Source organism: Schistocerca cancellata, chromosome 7, assembly GCF_023864275.1.
Source record: "Schistocerca cancellata isolate TAMUIC-IGC-003103 chromosome 7, iqSchCanc2.1, whole genome shotgun sequence".
NCBI lineage: Eukaryota > Metazoa > Arthropoda > Insecta > Orthoptera > Acrididae > Schistocerca > Schistocerca cancellata.
The window spans coordinates 246,730,548-246,752,042 of NC_064632.1; the positions used below are offsets into that span (position 1 = coordinate 246,730,548).

The 21,495-nt window shown below is 44.1% G+C and overlaps 1 protein-coding gene across 1 annotated transcript in view; it reads right to left on the reverse strand.

The window, feature by feature from the left end:
* The window catches only part of LOC126092398 (sodium-dependent noradrenaline transporter-like), a 456,764-nt gene that overhangs the window by 35,337 nt on the left and 399,932 nt on the right, over positions 1–21,495 (reverse strand). Inside the window, exons 8-9 of the mRNA XM_049907971.1 lie at positions 12,865–12,977; positions 8,319–8,459 (exon numbers count right to left, since the gene is read on the reverse strand). Coding sequence (XP_049763928.1) covers positions 8,319–8,459; positions 12,865–12,977 — 254 coding nt within the window. The remainder of the gene's footprint in view (positions 1–8,318; positions 8,460–12,864; positions 12,978–21,495) is intronic.

Sequence of the window (21,495 nt, forward strand, 5' to 3'; positions counted from 1 at the left end):
ATTTCAACCAGCCTTCTGGACCTAGTATTATGTGAGATTCACTCCTTTTAATGACCATTTCAAACTCTGGCACTTTGTTGCAAATGCTGTTGCAGTTTACCATTAGGATTTTAATACTCTCACATGTGGGAGGCATTTGTTTTGATCTTACAGTGATACTTCTGGGTTTCCTACAGCTATCATTATCTGGATTGGATGGAGAATTGCCTAATCTAAAAAAACCCTTGTGTACATCGCACACACAGTCGGCTACCCTACAGCTGCCTGTTGTGCACCCTATGGTGCAAGTCCAGGAAGTCACAGCCTAGCTTGTCATAGAACTTCAAAGTCTCTTGTTCAGTCCTTCCACTTGACTCAAAACCAAAGGGCCATGATCACTTCTGGGGACAATGCTGCAAATTGTGAGCTTCATTGAAACTCCATGAGCAATTTTTTCTGCCAGATGCTGGAATGATCCAAATATGACCTCGGGTCACATATGACAGGCATCATTTGTTCCAGACAGGCATTATTTGTTCCAACATGCATCACAATCTGCAGTTTGTTGCACCCTGTTTTCCTGATGGCTGTTGGAATAGCCTCTTTGACATGCATAAGCCCCCAGATATACACACTGAGTGCACCCGGTGTCCTTTCCTGTCCCTTGCTGCCATTTTCCTAAGGAGTACCATCATTCACTGTATGTTTGAATTGCCGACAATTAATAGACACCTACCCTTTTGCATTTGCCTCCTCCTGACACCAGACAAAACAGGTTTCCTCAAAACAGGTGAAGTGTGTCCCACTGGCTCAGTTTCAGTTTCAGTGAAAAACAGCACCTCAGGCTTGTTCGTTAGGGGGATTGGTACAACACCATAAGTCCTCCCTGGTCCCCATTCACCCTGTAAAGGACACCTAGATCTACCATTGACATGCCGCTTGCAGTCAAGTGGGCGGATAATGACAGATCCTATACTTTCTGCAGAGGAGACGGGATCCACAGGAGTGGATAGTACTTGAAGTACCTGTGGTACAGACAAGAAGAGACAGATCTTGTTGTGGTTGAGGTCACATACATGGGCCATCAAGTGCTGTCAAAATGCTGGTTATTGCCCCCAGTGCCCTAGATGTGGTTAGCTACTGGCATGGTGTAAGTGCTGAGGTTGAAGATTTCAGTAAGCATTCAGATTTTGGCAGCAGGCCCTCTGGCTTGTTTCCCTGCTGCTACACTCATCTCCTCCTGGAGTAATCGAGCCCACTGAATTGCTGTGCAGCTAAAGTCTGGCTGCAGCAAAGGAGCTGTTCCTACAGTTCATATTTTACAGAATGTTAGCCCAGAACATAAGTTCTAAGTTGGCTATCATATGTTTGTACTCTCCATTCCCCTATTTATGTTTGCACTATCTTCACTGTCCTGAACTTAGACAATGAGTCTTTGTTTCTTGTCTCTGCACTATCTCTGTCAGGGGCTACAGCTATGTCAGGCCCAGATCTGGGGGGGGGGGGGGAGGGGGGGGGGCAAACCAGGGTGTATGCCTCAGGCAGCAATTTCAGGAGGCACCAAATTTATGTGTGTGCAGCTGTGTGTGTGTGAGTTGCTTGTATATATATACACTCCTGGAAATGGAAAAAAGAACACATTGACACTGGTGTGTCAGACCCACCATACTTGCTCCGGACACTGCGAGAGGGCTGTACAAGCAATGATCACACGCACGGCACAGCGGACACACCAGGAACCGCGGTGTTGGCCGTCGAATGGCGCTAGCTGCGCAGCATTTGTGCACCGCCACCGTCAGTGTCAGCCAGTTTGCCGTGGCATACGGAGCTCCATCGCAGTCTTTAACACTGGTAGCATGCCGCGACAGCGTGGACGTGAACCATATGTGCAGTTGACGGACTTTGAGCGAGGGCGTATAGTGGGCATGCGGGAGGCCGGGTGGACGTACCGCCGAATTGCTCAACACGTGGGGTGTGAGGTCTCCACAGTACATCGATGTTGTCACCAGTGGTCGGCGGAAGGTGCACGTGCCCGTCGACCTGGGACCGGACCGCAGCGATGCACGGATGCACGCCAAGATCGTAGGATCCTACGCAGTGCCGTAGGGGACCACACCGCCACTTCCCAGCAAATTAGGGACACTGTTGCTCCTGGGGTATCGGCGAGGACCATTCGCAACCGTCTCCATGAAGCTGGGCTACGGTCCCGCACACCGTTAGGCCGTCTTCCGCTCACGCCCCAACATCGTTCAGCCCGCCTCCAGTGGAGTCGCGACAGGCGTGAATGGAGGGACGAATGGAGACGTGTCGTCTTCAGTGATGAGAGTCGCTTCTGCCTTGGTGCCAATGATGGTCGTATGCGTGTTTGGCGCCGTGCAGGTGAGCGCCACAATCAGGACTGCATTCGACCGAGGCACACAGGGCCAACACCCGACATCATGGTGTGGGGAGCGATCTCCTACACTGGCTGTACACCACTGGTGATCGTCGAGGGGACATTGAATAGTGCACGGTACATCCAAACCGTCATCGAACCCATCATTCTACTATTCCTAGACTGGCAAGGGAACTTGCTGTTCCAACAGGACAATGCACGTCCGCATGTATCCCGTGCCACCAAACGTGCTCTAGAAGGTGTAAGTCAACTACCCTGGCCAGCAAGATCTCCGGATCTGTCCCCCATTGAGCTTGTTTGGGACTGGATGAAGCGTCGTCTCACGCGGTCTGCACGTCCAGCACGAACGCTGGTCCAACTGAGGTGCCAGGTGGAAATGGCATGGCAAGCCGTTCCACAGGACTACATCCAGCACCTCTACGATTGTCTCCATGGGAGAATAGCAGCCTGCATTGCTGCAAAAGGTGGATATACACTGTACTAGTGCCGACATTGTGCATGCTCTGTTGCCTGTGTCTATGTGCCTGTGGTTCTGTCAGTGTGATAATGTGATGTATCTGACCCCAGGAATGTGTCAATAAAGTTTCCCCTTCCTGGGACAATGAATTCACGGTGTTCTTATTTCAATTTCCAGGAGTGTATATACACTCCTGGAAATGGAAAAAAGAATACATTGACACCGGTGTGTCAGACCCACCATACTTGCTCTGGACACTGCGAGAGGGCTGTACAAGCAATGATCACACGCACGGCACAGCGGACACTCCAGGAACCGCGGTGTTTTACCGTCGAATGGCGCTAGCTGCGCAGCATTTGTGCACCGCCGCCATCAGTGTCAGCCAGTTTGCCGTGGCATACGGAGCTCCATCGCAGTCTTTAACACTGGTAGCATGCCGCAACAGCGTGGACGTGAACCGTACGTGCAGTTGACGGACTTTGAGCGAGGGCGTATAGTGGGCATGCGGGAGGCCGGGTGGACGTACCGCCGAATTGCTCAACACGTGGGGCGTGAGGTCTCCACAGTACATCGATGTTGTCGCCAGTGGTCGGCGGAAGGTGTACGTGCCCGTCGACCTGGGACCGGACTGCAGCGACGCACGGATGCACGGCAAGACCGTAGGATCCTACGCAGTGCCGTAGGGGACCGCACCGCCACTTCCCAGCAAATTAGGGACACTGTTGCTCCTGGGGTATCGGCGAGGACCATTCGCAACCGTCTCCATGAAGCTGGCCTACGGTCCCGCACATCGTTAGGCCATCTTCCGCTCACGCCCCAACATCGTTCAGCCCGCCTCCAGTGGTGTCGCGACAGGTGTGAATGGAGGGACGAATGGAGACGTGTCGTCTTCAGCGATGAGAGTCGCTTCTGCCTTGGTGCCAATGATGGTCGTATGCGTGTTTGGCGCCGTGCAGGTGAGCGCCACAATCAGGACTGCATACGACCGAGGCACACAGGGCCAACACCCGGCATCATGGTGTGGGGAGCGATCTCCTACACTGGCCGTACACCACTGGTGATCGTCGAGGGGACACTGAATAGTGCACGGTACATCCAAACCGTCATCGAACCCATCGTTCTACCATTCCTAGACCGGCAAGGGAACTTGCTGTTCCAACAGGACAATGCACGTCCGCATGTATCGCGTGCCACCCAACGTGCTCTAGAAGGTGTAAGTCAACTACCCTGGCCAGCAAGATCTCCGGATCTGTCCCCCATTGAGCATGTTTGGGACTGGATGAAGCGTCGTCTCACGCAGTCTGCACGTCCAGCACGAACGCTGGTCCAACTGAGGCGCCAGGTGGAAATGGCATGGCAAGCCGTTCCACAGGACTACATCCAGCATCTCTATGATCGTCTCCATGGGAGAATAGCAGCCTGCATTGCTGCGAAAGGTGGATATACACTGTACTAGTGCCGACATTGTGCATGCTCTGTTGCCTGTGTCTATGTGCCTGTGGTTCTGTCAGTGTGATCATGTGATGTATCTGACCCCAGGAATGTGTCAATAAAGTTTCCCCTTCCTGGGACAATGAATTCACGGTGTTCTTATTTCAATTTCCAGGAGTGTGTGTGTCTATATATATATATATATATATATATATATATATATTTAAAAAGAAAGATGATGAGACTTACCAAACAAAAGCGCTGGCAGGTCAATAGACACACAAACTAACACAAACATACACACAAAATCTAGCTTTCCCAACCAATGGTTGCCTCGTCAGGAAAGAGGGAAGGAGAGGGAAAGACAAAAGGATTTGGGTTTTAAGGGAGAGGGTAAGGAGTCATTCCAATCCCGGGAGCGGAAAGACTTACCTTAGGGGGAAAAAAGGACAGGTATACACTCGCACACACACACATATCCATCCTCATATACACAGACACAAGCAGACATTTGTAAAGGCAAAGAGTTTGGGCAGAGATGTCAGTCGGGGCGGATGTACAAAGGCAAAGATGATGTTGAAAGACAGGTGAGGTACGAGCGGCGGCAAATTGAAATTAGAAATTAGCGGAGATTGAGGCCTGGCGGATAGCGAGAAGAGAGGATATGCTGAAGGGCAAGTTCCCATCTCCGGAGTTCTGACAGGTTGGTGTTAGTGGGAAGTATCCAGATAACCCGGACAGTGTAACACTGTGCCAAGATGTGCTGGCCGTGCACCAAGGCATGTTTAGCCACAGGGTGATCCTCATTACCAACAAACACTGTCTGCCTGTGTCCATTCATGCGAATGGACAGTTTGTTGCTGGTCATTCCCACATAGAACGCTTCACAGTGTAGGCAGGTCAGTTGGTAAATCACGTGGGTGCTTTCACACGTGGCTCTGTCTTTGATCGTGTACACCTTCCGGGTTACAGGACTGGAATAGGTGGTGGTGGGAGGGTGCATGGGACAGGTTTTACACCGGGGGCGGTTACAGGGGTAGGAGCCAGAGGGTAGGGAAGGTGGTCTGGGGATTTCATAGGGATGAACTAAGAGGTTGCGAAGGTTAGGTGGACGGCGGAAAGACACTCTTGGTGGAGTGGGGAGGATTTCATGAAGGATGGATCTCATTTCAGGGCAGGATTTGAGGAAGTCGTATCCCTGCTGGAGAGCCACATTCAGAATCTGATCCAGTCCCGGAAAGTATCGTGTCACAAGTGGGGCACTTTTGGGGTTCTTCTGTGGAAGGTTCTTCACTCACAGTGAAGAAGAACTCCAGAATTTCCTCTCCAACCTCAACTCCTTTGGTTCCATCAGATTCACCTGGTCCTACTCTAAATCCCATGCCACTTTCCTTGACGTTGACCTCCACCTGTCCAATGGCCAGCTTCACACGTCCGTCCACATCAAACCCACCAACAAGCAACAGTACCTCCATTATGACAGCTGCCACCCATTCCACATCAAACGGTCCCTTCCTACAGCCTAGGTCTTCGTGGCAAACGAATCTGCTCCAGTCCGGAATTCCTTGAACCATTACACCAACAACCTGAAAACAGCTTTTGCATCCCGTAACTACCCTCCCGACCTGGTACACAAGCAAATAACCAGAGCCACTTCCTCATCTCCTCAAACCCGGAACCTTCCACAGAAGAACCCCAAAAGTGCCCCACTTGTGACAGGATACTTTCCGGGACTGGATCAGATTCTGAATGTGGCTCTCCAGCAGGGATACGACTTCCTCAAATCCTGCCCTGAAATGAGATCCATCCTTCATGAAATCCTCCCCACTCCACCAAGAGTGTCTTTCCGCCGTTCACCTAACCTTCGCAATCTCTTAGTTCATCCCTATGAAATCCCCAGACCACCTTCCCTACCCTCTGGCTCCTACCCCTGTAACCGCCCCCGGTGTAAAACCTGTCCCATGCACCCTCCCACCACCACCTATTCCAGTCCTGTAACCCGGAAGGTGTACACGATCAAAGGCAGAGCCACGTGTGAAAGCACCCACGTGATTTACCAACTGACCTGCCTACACTGTGAAGCGTTCTATGTGGGAATGACCAGCAACAAACTGTCCATTCGCATGAATGGACACAGGCAGACAGTGTTTGTTGGTAATGAGGATCACCCTGTGGCTAAACATGCCTTGGTGCACGGCCAGCACATCTTGGCACAGTGTTACACTGTCCGGGTTATCTGGATACTTCCCACTAACACCAACCTGTCAGAACTCCGGAGATGGGAACTTGCCCTTCAGCATATCCTCTCTTCTCGCTATCCGCCAGGCCTCAATCTCCGCTAATTTCTAATTTCAATTTGCCGCCGCTCGTACCTCACCTGTCTTTCAACATCATCTTTGCCTTTGTACATCCGCCCCGACTGACATCTCTGCCCAAACTCTTTGCCTTTACAAATGTCTGCTTGTGTCTGTGTATATGAGGATGGATATGTGTGTGTGTGCGAGTGTATACCTGTCCTTTTTTCCCCCTAAGGTAAGTCTTTCCGCTCCTGGGATTGGAATGACTCCTTACCCTCTCCCTTAAAACCCAAATCCTTTTGTCTTTCCCTCTCCTTCCCTCTTTCCTGACGAGGCAACCATTGGTTGCGAAAGCTAGATTTTGTGTGTATGTTTGTGTTTGTTTGTGTGTCTATTGACCTGCCAGCGCTTTTGTTTGGTAAGTCTCATCATCTTTCTTTTTAAATATATTTTTCCCACGTGGAACGTTTCCCTCTATTATATTCATATATATATATATATATATATATATATATATATATATATATATATATATATATATATATATAAAAGTCACATCATCTTTGTTTTACACCTAAAAAGATGATGTGACTTACCAAATGAAAGTGCTGGCAGGTCGACAGACACACAAACGAACACAGACATACACACAAAATTTAAGCTTTTGCAACAAACTGTTGCCTCATCAGGAAAGAGGGAAGGACAGGGAAAGACGAAAGGATGTGGGTTTTAAGGGAGAGGGTAAGGAGTCATTCCAGTCCCGGGAGCGGAAAGACTTACCTTAGGGGGAAAAAAGGACGGGTATACACTCGCACACACACACATATCCATCCACACATATACAGACACAAGCAGACATATTTAAAGACAAAGAGTAACTTTCCTTTTCATGATATGATTATACTGTAAGATATAGATGAGTGGTTTACTGGCAGAGAGAAGGCCTATGACATGGTCATGGTCAAGGCAAATTAGAAATCACAAACAGGTTAAGGAGAGAACAACAAGAAGCATGGGATAGCTGTGACACTGGGAAATGTGTTTATGAAGCATTTCCTGATACTAAGGAAAGAGTAATGATGAGGGGATATCTATACATCTTTATGATTGGTCTACTTTGTATCTGCATAGGGTCAAAACATGATACACTGATTTATGTGACCATGAACAGTTTGGATTGCCGGGGTATGTTATAATGTAGTGTGCAATACATCAATATATAAAAGAGGAACAATTGTGTATGTCTAATGACAAAAGTATACATGAAGGAGATAGGCGCGTGGAGCACAGAAAATACAACACAAAACAGCATTCACACAAGCTTTTGAGCACTAGCTCTTTCTCTAGAAAGTACACTCATTCACACGTGCACAATCACACAAACAACCATACATACCTTGTTGCAGCCATGGCAAGAATCAGTCTCACTATCAGTCAAATGCTTACAACTGGTAGATATCTAAAGAACTGAGCATTTGATAGCCTTCCCTATGTCTATTGAGAGATACTAGTGACAGATATGCAAGTAACATTGTTTACACAAGATTGCATTATTTTTCGTTTTATGTTATAATAAAGAAAGAAAAACATGAAAAAGGAAGCAACTAAAAAGAAATTTTCATACTAATTTTAACAGTCATTTAATAATTACATAAATGACATATTGACACTGTAGGAAGGAAAATTTTAGAAGAAAAATAATTTATTCAAAAGAATATTTGTATAAAAATAAACACAGATATCAAACTGTTTAACATACCGGAGTGACATTAATGAGTGCAATGGAGAAAGAAACTGCGGCTGCTATGAGTGTAAATATTTCTCTGGCAAATTTCTTTCCGTGGAAGAAACCATGAAATTCATCCATCAGACCAGTGATAACACATTCCATACCACCCATCTGGAATAGAAAAGTTAAATAGTTATTAACATTTTTTGAAAGATACTATTGAAATTTACAGCAAATGTGAGTGAAAATCTTTCATTATTTTTAAATGTGAGTAATTTTATTTTTCAGCTTCTCATGTGCTCTATGTAACATCGTAATGTATAGTTACAAATGGTTAATGAGGATGAGTAGGAAGAACAGACATGTAATGTTTGGATACAATATTACTAGTGTCCTGCTTGACACAGTCAAGTTATTTAAATATCTGGGCATAGCATTGCAAAGCATTATGAAATGGAACAACCATGTGAGAGCTATGATGGGGGAGAATTTTAGGAAAGTGTTGTTCTCCTTTAAAGGAGACAGCATATAGGATATTGGTGTGAACTATTCTTGAGTACTGCTTGAGTGTTGGGGATCTGCACCAGGTTGGACTGAATGAAGACATTAAAGCAATTCAGAGGTGGGCTGCTAGATTTGTTACCGGTAGGTTTGAATAACATGTAAATGACATGTGGAACAATCGGGTCTACTGCCGGATGTTTGTGTCGCTTTGGCACAATATTTCGGCCACGTAACTCATTGTCTTCTTCAGGTGCTACCTGAGACTGCCGTGTTGGAGGATCTTGTCCAGTATTTGTGCCCAGAGGGCGCTAGGTGCTCTCTTTGCCGTTCGCGCCCGCCTGGAGCTGCTTGTAATGTGTTGTCTCTTCCCCGGTGTTCCCTTGGACGTCCGCGCCCGACTTGGGCGCCATCTGTGGCAGCTCTCTGAGGCCTGTCCTGTGTCGGGCATTCCATTCGCGGTCCGCGCCCCTGAGGTTTTTACCCCTCCCTGGTGCTCCCATGGATGTCCGTGCCTGGCTCGTCCACCATCTGTGGTCGTGGCAGTTATCTGGAGCCGGACCCGCATGTAGCATTCCGTTCGTGGTCCGTGCCCGCTTGGCGCTACTCCCGAGGTGTTGGCACTTCCCTGGTGCTCTGACGGATGTCCGCACCCGCCTAGTCCACCATCTGGAGGAGTATCCACAGACATCCAAAGGGCACTTTGTACTACCAGTCAACCACAGGGTACACAAGAGGAGCCAGAGGAGGCAAACAAGGTGGCATACCTGCCGTATGCTGGACCTATTTCTGCAAAGATCAGCAGAATTCTTTCAAAATATGATATAAAGGGTATCTTCTGTCCACCCTCCAAAATTGGGACCATGCTAGGGAGTGTGAAGGACGACCTGGGGCTACGTAAACCAGGCATTTACAACATCCCGTGCCAGTGTGGAAAGTCATACATTGGCCAGACAACCAGGACGGTGGACATCATGTGCAAAGAACACCAGAGGCACACCAGACTCGGACAGGCAACAAAATCTGCCATAGCAGAGCACTGTCTGGAGCTCGGCCACTCAATGGACTATAACAACACCAAAATTGTGACACAGACACCAAGATTTTGGGACAGTGTCATAAAGGATGCCATTGAGATCAAGATCACAGACAACCTAATAAACCGAGACAGTGGTTACCAGCTCAGCTCGGCGTGGAGTCCGGCTCTGGAGCTTATCAGGGCTCAACGAAATGAACCAACAAACTCCTCAAGAAGTAGTAACACTGCAGGGGTAGCGCCAGGTGGGTGCGGACCACGAATGCAACTCCCGACGCAGGACGGGCCTCTGACAGGTGCCACGACCGCAGATGATGGACGAGTCGAGCACGGATGACCGTCGGAGCACCAGGGAAGTGCCAACACCGCAGGATCAGTGCCAGGCGGGCGCAGACCGCGAATGAAGCACCCAACAGAGAACAGACCTCAGAGAGCTGCCACAGATGGAGACCAAGTCGGGCGCGGACGTCCGAGGGAGCACTGGGGAAGAAACAACACCTTACAATCAGTACCAGGTGGGCACGGACAGCGAACAGAGCCCCTGACGTGAGACAGGCCTCAGACAGCTGCCACAACTGCAGATGGTGGACTAGGCGGGCGCGGACGTCTGTCAGAGCACCAGGGAAGTGTCAACACCTCGGGAGTAGCGCCAAGCGGGCGCGGACCATGAACGGAATGCCACATGCGGGTCTGGCCCCAGACAACTGCCACAACCACAGATGGTGGACGAGCTGGGCGTGGACGTCTGTGGGAGCACCAGGGAGGGGTAAAAACCTCAGGAGCAGCACCTGGCAGGCACGGACCACGAACGGAATGCCCAACACAGGACAGGCCTCAGAGAGCTGCCACAGATGGTGCCCAAGTCGGGTGCAGACGTCCGAGGGAACACCGGGGAAGAGACAACACATTACAAGCAGCACCAGGCAGGCACGGATGGCAAAGAGAGCACCTAGCGCCCTCTAGGCATAAATACTGGACAAGATCCTCCAACACGGCACTCTCAGGTAGCACCTGAAGAAGGCAACGAGTTACGTGGCTGAAATATTGTGCCAGAGCGACACAAACATCCGGCAGTAGACCCGATTGTTCCACATGTCAAGATCTCGCTGGAAAAGCCTGAAGAGTAACATGTAAATGTTATGGAGATGCTCCAGGAACTGAAATGGGAATCTCTGGAGCAAAGACAACATTCTTTTTGACAAACACTATTGAGAAAATTTAGAGAACGTGCATTTGAAACTGACTGCTGAATGATTCTACTGCCACCAACAAATGTCGCACATAAGAACCGAAAAGATGAGATACAAGAAATTAGGCTCATGTGGAGGCATATAGACAGTTGTTTCTCCCTCACTCTATTTGTGAGTGGAACAGGAATGGAAATGACTAGTAGTGGTACAGGGTACACTCAGTCATACACCATACGGTGGCTTACAGAGTATGTGTGTGGATGCAGATGTAGAAACTGCACTGTATTAGTTTTGTTTCTCCTTATTTCAGTGCAGCACCATAGAATGGCTATTATTGGCTTGTGCCTGAAGTTTAGCAGATATTTATGGATTTACTAACATTGCTACTTTTCTTCTAGCTGCTGTTGATGTTAAGACATTACTTCAGAAGGTGGTGAATATCCGGTTCTGTCTCAAAAGTAATTATTGTTGTAGTAAGAAACTGAAATGGAAAAGTGAAAAGGAAAATATAGAATCTGAGGCATCTTTTCTCATGTCTCCCTCTGCGTTAGAATATTCTTCAATTATGGACATTTTCTGCAATCTATATCCATTCTCAGTCCATCTAGGTCCCAAAATTTTCCTAATTATTTTTCCTTCATCTTTCTTTATATTTTCTATATCAGTTTTCCTGTTTAGTGCCAAGGTTTCGCTGGCATATAATGTTGATGGTTTAACTAGTGTTTTGTAATATCTAATTTTGTCATTTAAAGTTAATCATTTTTTATTACAAAGGTTTTGCACTAATCCTAAACCTTTATGAGCTTTTTGTATTCTTTCTTGTTGTGCATACTTTTCAGAAATAATTTCCCCTAGATATTTGAAGTGTGATACTCTGTTAATTTCTCCATATTTGGTTTGTAATTTGAAAATTTCTAAATTTGTTGTTGGAAACACTGTCTCTTTTCAAATGATATCTGCAGGCCGACTTTCTCTGCACATTCTTTTAGTGTGTCTATCTGTTTTATAGTCATCTCACAAGACTCTGCCAAAAATTAATCTGTTATTACTATTATTTATTATTATTAATATTTCATTTTGAGTCTCATGGACCTATGATATGAGCATATTACTAGCATTTGTAATATGTAACATTCTGATGAAAGGAATGATGTCTCATTAAATACAGTACAGCCAGTACAGCAGGAATCACATAACAATTTTACACAAGTGATCAAATATTATCACAATTATGAACTTCTACTGTATGGCATGCAGTTCATTACTTCATTATACAAATCCTAAGATGTTTTTCCAATAACAATTACAGATTCTTACAGTGACAGTAACTAGTTCATTGCACCATAATATAGAAGGTGGTCAGCTATTATTTTTATATCACTAACAGACTTTTATTTTGCATCATACAAATCCCCTAAAGTATTTTACACTGTGGAAAAAGTACTGTAGGCAGCACAAGGACTTTTACAGTAGATGACATTTGAGTGCTTTTGCATTTAGCTGGGCCACAGTTAACATACTTAATAAGAACTGGTAAGACATTAGATATCTTTATGTTTTTGTAAAAGATTCTCTTATGAAGTATGTTGACAAGGGAACTATAGATCTAATGCCTGAAACTCTAGGTAATTTCACTGATTAATAATGGTTTTTTAAAGAATTATATTTACTGACAAAAGTTTGTGATTATTTGTGGATGATGTCTACGAAAAATGGAGACTTGGTAGGAGGGTTTAAATTTTGCATCTACATCTATACACTGCAAACCACTGTGAAGTGCATGACACACGGTACATCCCAATGTACATTGATAATATATTGCCAGATGCTTGTCTCAGCTCACACATACCGCACTGTCAAGCCCCAGCATGATGAGCATGAAGAAGAACAGCATGGACCAGAAATGAGAGCCTGGCAAAGTCGCCACTGCTTCTGGGTACACTTGGAAGACCAGCCCAGGTCCTGAAACATAAAATCCTGTCAGTGAGGGTGGTACAATTTTACATAAAATGAAAAATGCAGTTATTATCACATGTATGTTTTATGCTGCAAATAAATTAGAAGCAATTGTATCCACAATTACAACATTAGAATAAAAAATAATCTTTGCTATTTTTCAGTAAAAGCAGCTTCAGCTCTTGTTGAGTTTTCTTCTTATGATTATCATGAAATTCATTGTCAACAGCTTCTGCACACAAGAGACAGTCTGTTTTAAAATCAAACTTTGCTTGAGCTGAATGCAAACTTGGGATTCCATCTGACACTGAACTTCAACAGCTGAAGGCTGTTCCTCTAAAAGAGTTTCTCTCAGAAATCTTTTGAATCAGCTCTGGAGTATTCTTTTCTGGAAGATGTTTAAAAAACATGGTATTTTTTTGTTCCTGGGACCTTCAGTTTTCCCATCTTTTCTCAAGTAACTTGCATTTACCAATCTCTGTATCACTTTTATAACCAACACCATACAAGTCACTGACAACATTGCTGTCATGAATTAAATACTTCTTAAACATAATTTAAATGAACCTAATTTGGGTTAAAGTTCATTTAATAACCACAAATAAGGACAATAAACTGAATATAACTCCACTATATAAATACAAGCAATAGACAAGTTATTCTGTATATTCAAACAAGAGAACTGGACAGGAAATGTCAGGGAGGTATATCTATCTAGAAATGTTTATAAACTGAAGAGCTAGTAGTACTTTTGGTGGGGAAGTGGCCTTACACAGAAGAGCACTGCAACTGCCATACAGGATGATTAAAAATCAATTTCCCATCTAGGAGAACAATGTGTGGAAATTTACATAGATTCTGTACTTATTGATTTCTTGCATTGGTTTTATTAGTAACTGACTTATGTATCCCATGTAATATTAGTGATTTTGTGGAAATAAACTCTCCCTCAAGAGTGTCTGTGCACTGCATCAATAGTGATTTAAAGATACACTGCAGACGTGTCGGTACCAATATAACCTTGTGAAACAGTGTGTAGTTGCTTCTTGTGATGTATTGGGATCAAGAGAATAGGAACTCGCCTGCTTACTTTTCAGTTTACACACACACACACACACACACACACACACACACACACACACACACACACACAAATGAGGGAACTTCCAGACCACATTCTGGTGACTGGCCTTCCCTCATCGTTCTACCCTTCACTACTTCCCCCTGCAACTCATCACATACCTAGAACATAATTTATCCCTTAATACAGCTCTATTGCACTTAGGTGAGGCACAGACATTTAATATTTGGTCCTAATCCACTTCATTTAACAATAAACCTAATTTTATACCATTAAAACAAAAATGAAAATTTAAAGAAACTGAAAAACATAAAAATAAGATTTTAACCAAAAATAGACAAAAAAATTCAATGAAAAGGATATTTACAGATGATGAATGGCAAAAAAGATCAGAACAAATGAGAAGGCACTGAGCAAGTTGGAGAGTAAACTTACTGAAGAAGATGAACTGAAAATGATTTATTGAAGTGTTCTTGAAACCTGTGAAAACCTGAAATTTTTATTTAAAAACCACCATTTTTTATATCTTTGGTCCCTGTATTCCCATTTTTTCCAGATCCCATTGTACCTCTTCTATCCAGCATACTTTGATATTATTTGCTGTGTTAATCTCCCCTGATCCATTCTAAGGATGTCTCCAAAGAAAACACTCCTTCCTTTTCTGATGATGTCTGAGATTCTCTCTATCTTGGTATATAGTACTTGCTTGCTTTGCTCATCTTCTAAATTCACCACGTACTGCTCTTCCAGGTCTCAATATGATCCCGAGAACCTGTTGTTCCACCATTTCTAGTCTCTTAAGTACTCCAGTTCTTACTAGATTAAGAGTTTCTGTTGCATGTAAGGCTTCAGGGTGAATCACTGTCTGCCAATGCTTCAGTTTTCTATTCACTGAAATATTCTTCTTATTGCAGACATTCACAGTTAGTTCATGTGCTAAAATCATTTTCTTTATTTGTGCTCCAATTGCTTCCTTTTCTGTCAGCCGAGTTGCTATCCATTCTCCCAGGTATTTAAATCTCTCCATCTTTTGAATTTTCCGTCTCTCTGTTATCATCCATCTAGGAGCTGCCTTGATGTTTGTCACAGACTGTATCTTTTTGATGGAGATCTGTAGGCCTGCTTTAATTTAGTTTTGTACTGTGAAATGTTTTTGCTAGAGGCTGTAGTTCTCAATATACTCCCAGAAAATGCAAAAATGCGCCCTTAATCATCACCCATGACCCCACTTACCTGCCACTGGGAAGAATTTTTAATATATTTTTCATGGCCCTCCCTATTAGCACTGTAAAAAAAAATTGGGACTTCATGAATTTTTTTCCCCATTTGACCATTTTTGGTCTTTGTTGACTGGGCTATTAATAGTTCAAGATAAATTTGCTGCCTCTTTTACTTTTTTTATATTTTCCGTTTTCTGTCTTTATCTAAAATGTAACAATATCATGAAAAGGAAAGTTGCTACACACCATATAGCGAAGATGCTGAATCGCAGATAGGCAGAACAAAAAGACTGTCAGAGTATAAGATTTCAGCCAACAAGGCCTTTGTTGAAAATAGACATGCACACACACACACACAAACGCAACTCACACATCATGACTGCAGCCTCTGGCAGCTGAAGCAGCACTGAATGTGCCCATAAATACCACTTTCTCAGGCCACAATCAGTGTGGCTTCAGCTGCCAGAGGCTGCAGTCATATATGTGTATGTGTGTGTGATCTATCTCCACTCTATGGTCAGTAGTAACTTTCCTTTTCATAATATTGTTACATTCCATCCTGGATTTTCCATTGTTTGATTTATCTAAACTGTTGTAGGTTAGAATTTCACTATTTTGTCACATCTAAATACGGATGTGACACAATAAGCCACTTCCTTTCCAAACTGGCAGTCATAACTTGCAGCTAGGAAAGTCAGAAAGCTGCCACTACATTCTGCTGCCAAAAGCTATAAATTTGCTGAGGTGATATGATGAAAGTCTGCATTCACACACAAAAGTGAGCTGGTTGGCACATGTTTAGCGCTGCTGCTGATGTTGGGGCTGGGATATTGTCGACTCAGCATGGTATGAGGGCCAGACTTCCACAGTAGTGACTTGGACTACACGCCACCTGGGCCTGGCACTGCACTGTTTCCACAATTTACACGATCCAAAGTGACATCAAATTGTAACATAAAAGGGTTGAGTGTCCGTAAATACCACTTTCAATGGCTGCACAGTACCTGTTGTTGACCACAACCTATCCTGAGAAGTACTCCATGCCAATCACTGACATGATGACAGTCATCCAGCCTCAACTACTACTAGATGGTGCCTCTGAAAGCGGTGCGTCTATGAGTTACATTTTGTCAATGCTGCTGGGAGTTAAACTGGTGCCTTCAAGCTGGGAAACTACTGCCAGCTAACTTCATTTGACTCCAGGATGCAGCCCACAGGTCCTTGGTTCACTGAACACACCAGAGTACCATGCTCCTGACCTACTGTCACTGGCTGTTGTCATTTGGCACATCCACTCCTTATGCTTTTATGAGCCCCTGGCACTGCTTTAACCATAAGGTCGCTGATGCAAGTGACTGCAACAGCTGGCATCCATGCACAACCAGCACATCACCAGTGTTGTGTGGACATGGGCTTTGCTGCCTGAAGACATCACACACAACTGAGACAATGCCTTCAGCTGCTGTATGCATTCTGTAAAATAAACTTGTTATTCTCACTTTGTATATGATTCCTCAACAGCTGAGGAGTGGGTTCATTGTATTTGCTGCCCTGTCTTCAGTCCTGCACCAACATTGTGGCCTATAACAAGGTCAACAACACTCAGGGCCATCCTGGCCCCACTACACCCTTTACGAACATTTTGGTCTTCTTTGATTTTTAATGGTTAATCAGGATAACTTCACTTACTGCTTTATTTTTGTATATTTTACTTTTTCTGCCTTTCTTTTTAATATCTAAAATGTAATAGGTTAGTACTTTACTATTTTGTCACTTTAATAACAGGCACATCTATATAGAGATGTAGTGCATGAAGCCAGTCAGTATGCATTTTGTAATCAGCCCATAAACCACAATGTTACACATGTCAATAAGTGCCTGACAGTCAAAATGTGAAAGTCTATTTGCTCAGTCATTGTCTGCAACTTATTATAGAAACTTTTATGTCCATCAGTCTTTATGCTGTTATGTTATGTATCAGCCCAGGAGTAAATATATAAACTTCTATTTAAGACAACTTGTTTATTTGTTATGCCACTTGTTAATGTTTGCTAGGCTAATGTGGCTTACTGACCCTGATGATAAATTGGAACAGTTCATGACAAGCAAGCTGGTCATATGAAGTGTTTATAAACAATAAATATAAATGAAGTTAAAGTCCATCTCAACTGGATTGTGTACAGTCATGTCAAGTTGTTTATAGTTTATAATAATCATCGAGAAGAAGTTAGTCAAAGAAGATATTCTCTGAGACTTATGAGATGTACAAAACTGGTGAGAGACTGAGCGAGGTGGCACAGTGGCTAGCACACTGGACTCACATTCGGGAGGACGACAGTTCAATCCCGCGTTTGGCCATCCTGATTTAGGTTTTCCGTGATTTCTCTAAATCGCTCCAGGCAAATGCCGGGATGGTTCCTTTGAAAGGGCACGGCTGACTTCCTTCCCTAATCTGATGAGACCGATGACCTCACTGTTTGGTCTCCTCCCCAAAACAACCCCCCCACAACCCAACCCAAAACTGGTGAGTGAGTTACGTTTTGTCCTGTCATCCCTCAGTTAGTCTTAGATGCACACCACAGTTCTTCTAGATAATGATTTTCACCTGGTATAAGTTCATAACTTTCATCATGCTCACCGTTTATGATTGAATTACATGAATGTACCATACACTGCATGACAAAAAAGTGAAGCACTCAGAAGACATGGTCGGATGTCAATGTAACTTTGTACATATGCACACTATCAGTGGGTATGTAAATGGTTGGAGATGACATTGTCTGCTGTTGTATAATGGTCACCAGAGTGAAATAGCATGGTTTCTTGGTCAGTGCTGTTACCAGGACATGTTAGGGTGCAGGGTGTAGGGCCCAGTGAGAGATGTTGAGTGAATGCGGTGAGGGACAAGGAGATGCTGCATGTCTGACTGAGACAGCACAGCACATGACAGAATTTGAAGGGGGCCTCACTGTGGATCTCCACTTGGCTAGGATTTGTTGGACATTTGGATGTGACAATTGGACAATATTGGACTCCATGGGAAACTAAGCACAGGAATATTTATCGTCAAAGTTCTAGTTGACCATGTTCAACCATCACAAGGAATGGTCATCGTACTGTGCACCAAGCACATCATAGCCCCTTCAGTTTTTTGCCTGCCATCTGAGAAGAAGTAATGGACTCACTGCAACAATTTGCGACATTCTGCGCAAGTGATCAGAGACTAGCAGCAACCTGGCTAGAGAACTACCGTCCCACACATAGGCTGCCATTAACGCCACAACACAAATAGCTGTGTTTGGAGGGGTGCCATGACTGCGATGAATGCACCGATGAAGAATGGCATTGTATTGTGTTCAGAGCTGAATTGCTGTTTCACACTATCCTGGATGACCATTGTTGGGAAGTATGGTGGTGATCTGGAGAGATACTATACATCCAATATTTTGGAGAAGTACAGTGATGTTGCTCCTGGTGGCACAGTGCACAGAGAAATTGGGTATGACTTCATGACACAGCTGGTAGTGATTTAGGGAACTCTGATAGCACAGTGGTATGTCACAGACATCCTCTCATGTAAAAGTATGGTGGTGCCATATTTCAGAAGGATAATTCCCATGCACACATGACACAAGTCTCTATGAACTGTCTGCATGATGTTGCGGTACTCCCATCTGACCCTGCTAGAACATGTGTGGTACCAGTTTGGATGTCAGCGCCATCCCAGTGCCAATATCCAGGACCAGTTACAACATCTGTGGGCCATCTTACCTCACGAGAGGATACAACACCTTTAGGACACCGTTACCAAATGATTCAATGCATGCATCCACATCAGAAGGGGTGCAATGTCATATTTATAAGTGGTTCCATATTGCCCAGTCCTTTTGTAAATTTGATTCAATTTTGTTATCACTGAAATAACATCACATGCTCTTTAACAATGTGAAGTTTCATTTCATTTCCTCCTACCCTTCTGGGTGCTTCAGTTTTTGTCAGACAATATAGTTATTAATTTGAAGCAAACAAATTTTCTCAAGAGAAATTATGAAAGGAATAAAAGAGAAACTTTGTGTTTGGTGTTCAAACCAGGAAGATTTTTGATGACATCTTAAGTTGTGATAGTAGAAGAAAATGATCAGGCTTGATGATGAGATCATTAGAGATGGGACAGAACCTTAAAGTAAGGAAGAATGTGGTAAGAAATGAACTGAGCCCTTTTCCAGGGATTCACCTTGGCATTTGCTTTAAGTGACTTAAGTGTTGTGGCACCTGCTGAGGGTCAGACTTTGCAAGCAGCTGAGGGTCTGAGCTGGCCAGTTGTCTGTGAAATCCTGCTACTAGGTGCTAAAATAACACTGGCTTAGCATTCTACAATCCACAGTCTGCCATAGCAGTGGGCTGGGCTTCCACATGCTGTGACACAGTGCTGTGCTTCTGCAGCAACCTGACGGGAGGTGGGTGCCCGTCACGACATAGCTGGTAAGGGTGACTATAAATGCTCTGTGCTCTGCCATGAGCTGCATTTCTTCCTGGCTTGCCAACTGTAGTCGATGCTGTGACAGTCTCCTTGCCAGCTGATGGTCCAATGTGGGGACGAGGAGCTTCAACCTCACCAAGCTGCACCATCAGCTTAGCCACTGGTCTATGAGCTGCCAGCTAGACCTGATGGTTCTGCGTCTTGAGCTAATGCTGCACAGTGAAGGACACTTCTAGGATGCCATTGTCTGACACACCAATCTACTCCAAGGGTTTTGGATTCAGCGCCAGGTATCTGCTGTTTGGAGCTGCAAGTAGTCCAGAATAAGCTTGCTAACTGTTGAGTTAATGTCATCCTTGCGCCAGCAAGGCTATTTCAGTGGCCATTGCTATTTTTCTGTGGTAGCCCGATACACACACCAATGTGTGGCCACTTACACTGCTGCTGTTATGCTGAAATACGATGTCACTACCCCAGGGACCATGCAGTCGCTGGGACACAAATATTGGCCTCTTGTACGGGATAAAGAATGTTGACACTGAATGGTTCTATGCTGGCCACAGTATTGGCGGAATGCAACCCACAGTTCCCGTACATGCTGTTCTGGGACAGAAGCAGTCTTTCTGGCCAGTACTGGTGTCAGTGATGCTCGTTGCTACCCTGCATACCTCAGTGAGGTACAGTGCTACCACATTATTATCATAAAAGTGACTTGGCAGACCCAGTACTATTACATAAGGAAATAATGCAAAAGCTAAATCTGGATGGCTGGATGGTTTTGGAAATTAACAGCAGGAACACCCGGGCAGGCACAGGTTCATGACACCTGTTGTGGCAGGGGGGGGGGGGGGGGGGGCGTATCTGCAAGTACTGTCTTGTTTCAGAGATCAAGGTGCTGATTTGTCATGAGGTGATTAATAAGTTTGTCAAAAAATGTAAGTATTTTCATGTTTGTCACTTCAATAAAATTTTATTAGTTCTGTTCAAATTTCTGATTTAACTTCTGTTACGTTAATCCATTTCTATAGCTTTCAGGAAGAAAGTATGTGCTTGTTGTATTGTATTGTATTTATTGATCCAGGCAATCATAGTATTGTACAGTTGTACATATGATATTGGTCTGGTTAAGAGAGCATATTTACAAGTAATTTTTACAAACAGATTTTTACATTATTTTGTAGTGAGGAAATTATCTATCTTAAACGAAACAGTCCATACAAATCATAGAATTGTACGGTTGTACATATGATATTGGACAGGTCAAGAGAACATATTTGCAAGTAATTTTTAATAAATTGATTTTACATTATTTTGTAATGAGGAAATTATCTATCTTTAACAAAACAGTAAATACAAATGTTGTATAGTACAATACAAACAGCCAATACAAATGTAATAGTAAAATAATCCAGTATATTTCATAGACATGCACAGTATATAATGATCCAGTATATTTCATAGATATGCACAGTATATAGGCCTAATTTTCAGACCTAATTGAAGATTTATTATAAAATTGTTTACAATTTTAACCCCTTTTAAAAAAATGATCAACTGCATAAAAGCATTGGTCCAAGAGATATTTTTTTAAACTTGTGTGTGAAGGCTCTTGGGTTCTTTGTTGCTTTGATTTCATTTGGTAAATTATTATACATTTGTATCCCAACATTTAAAACACCTTTTTGGTAGCAGGTAGCTCTGGACTGAATCATATGTAGGTCAGACTGCTGCCTTGTTGCATAG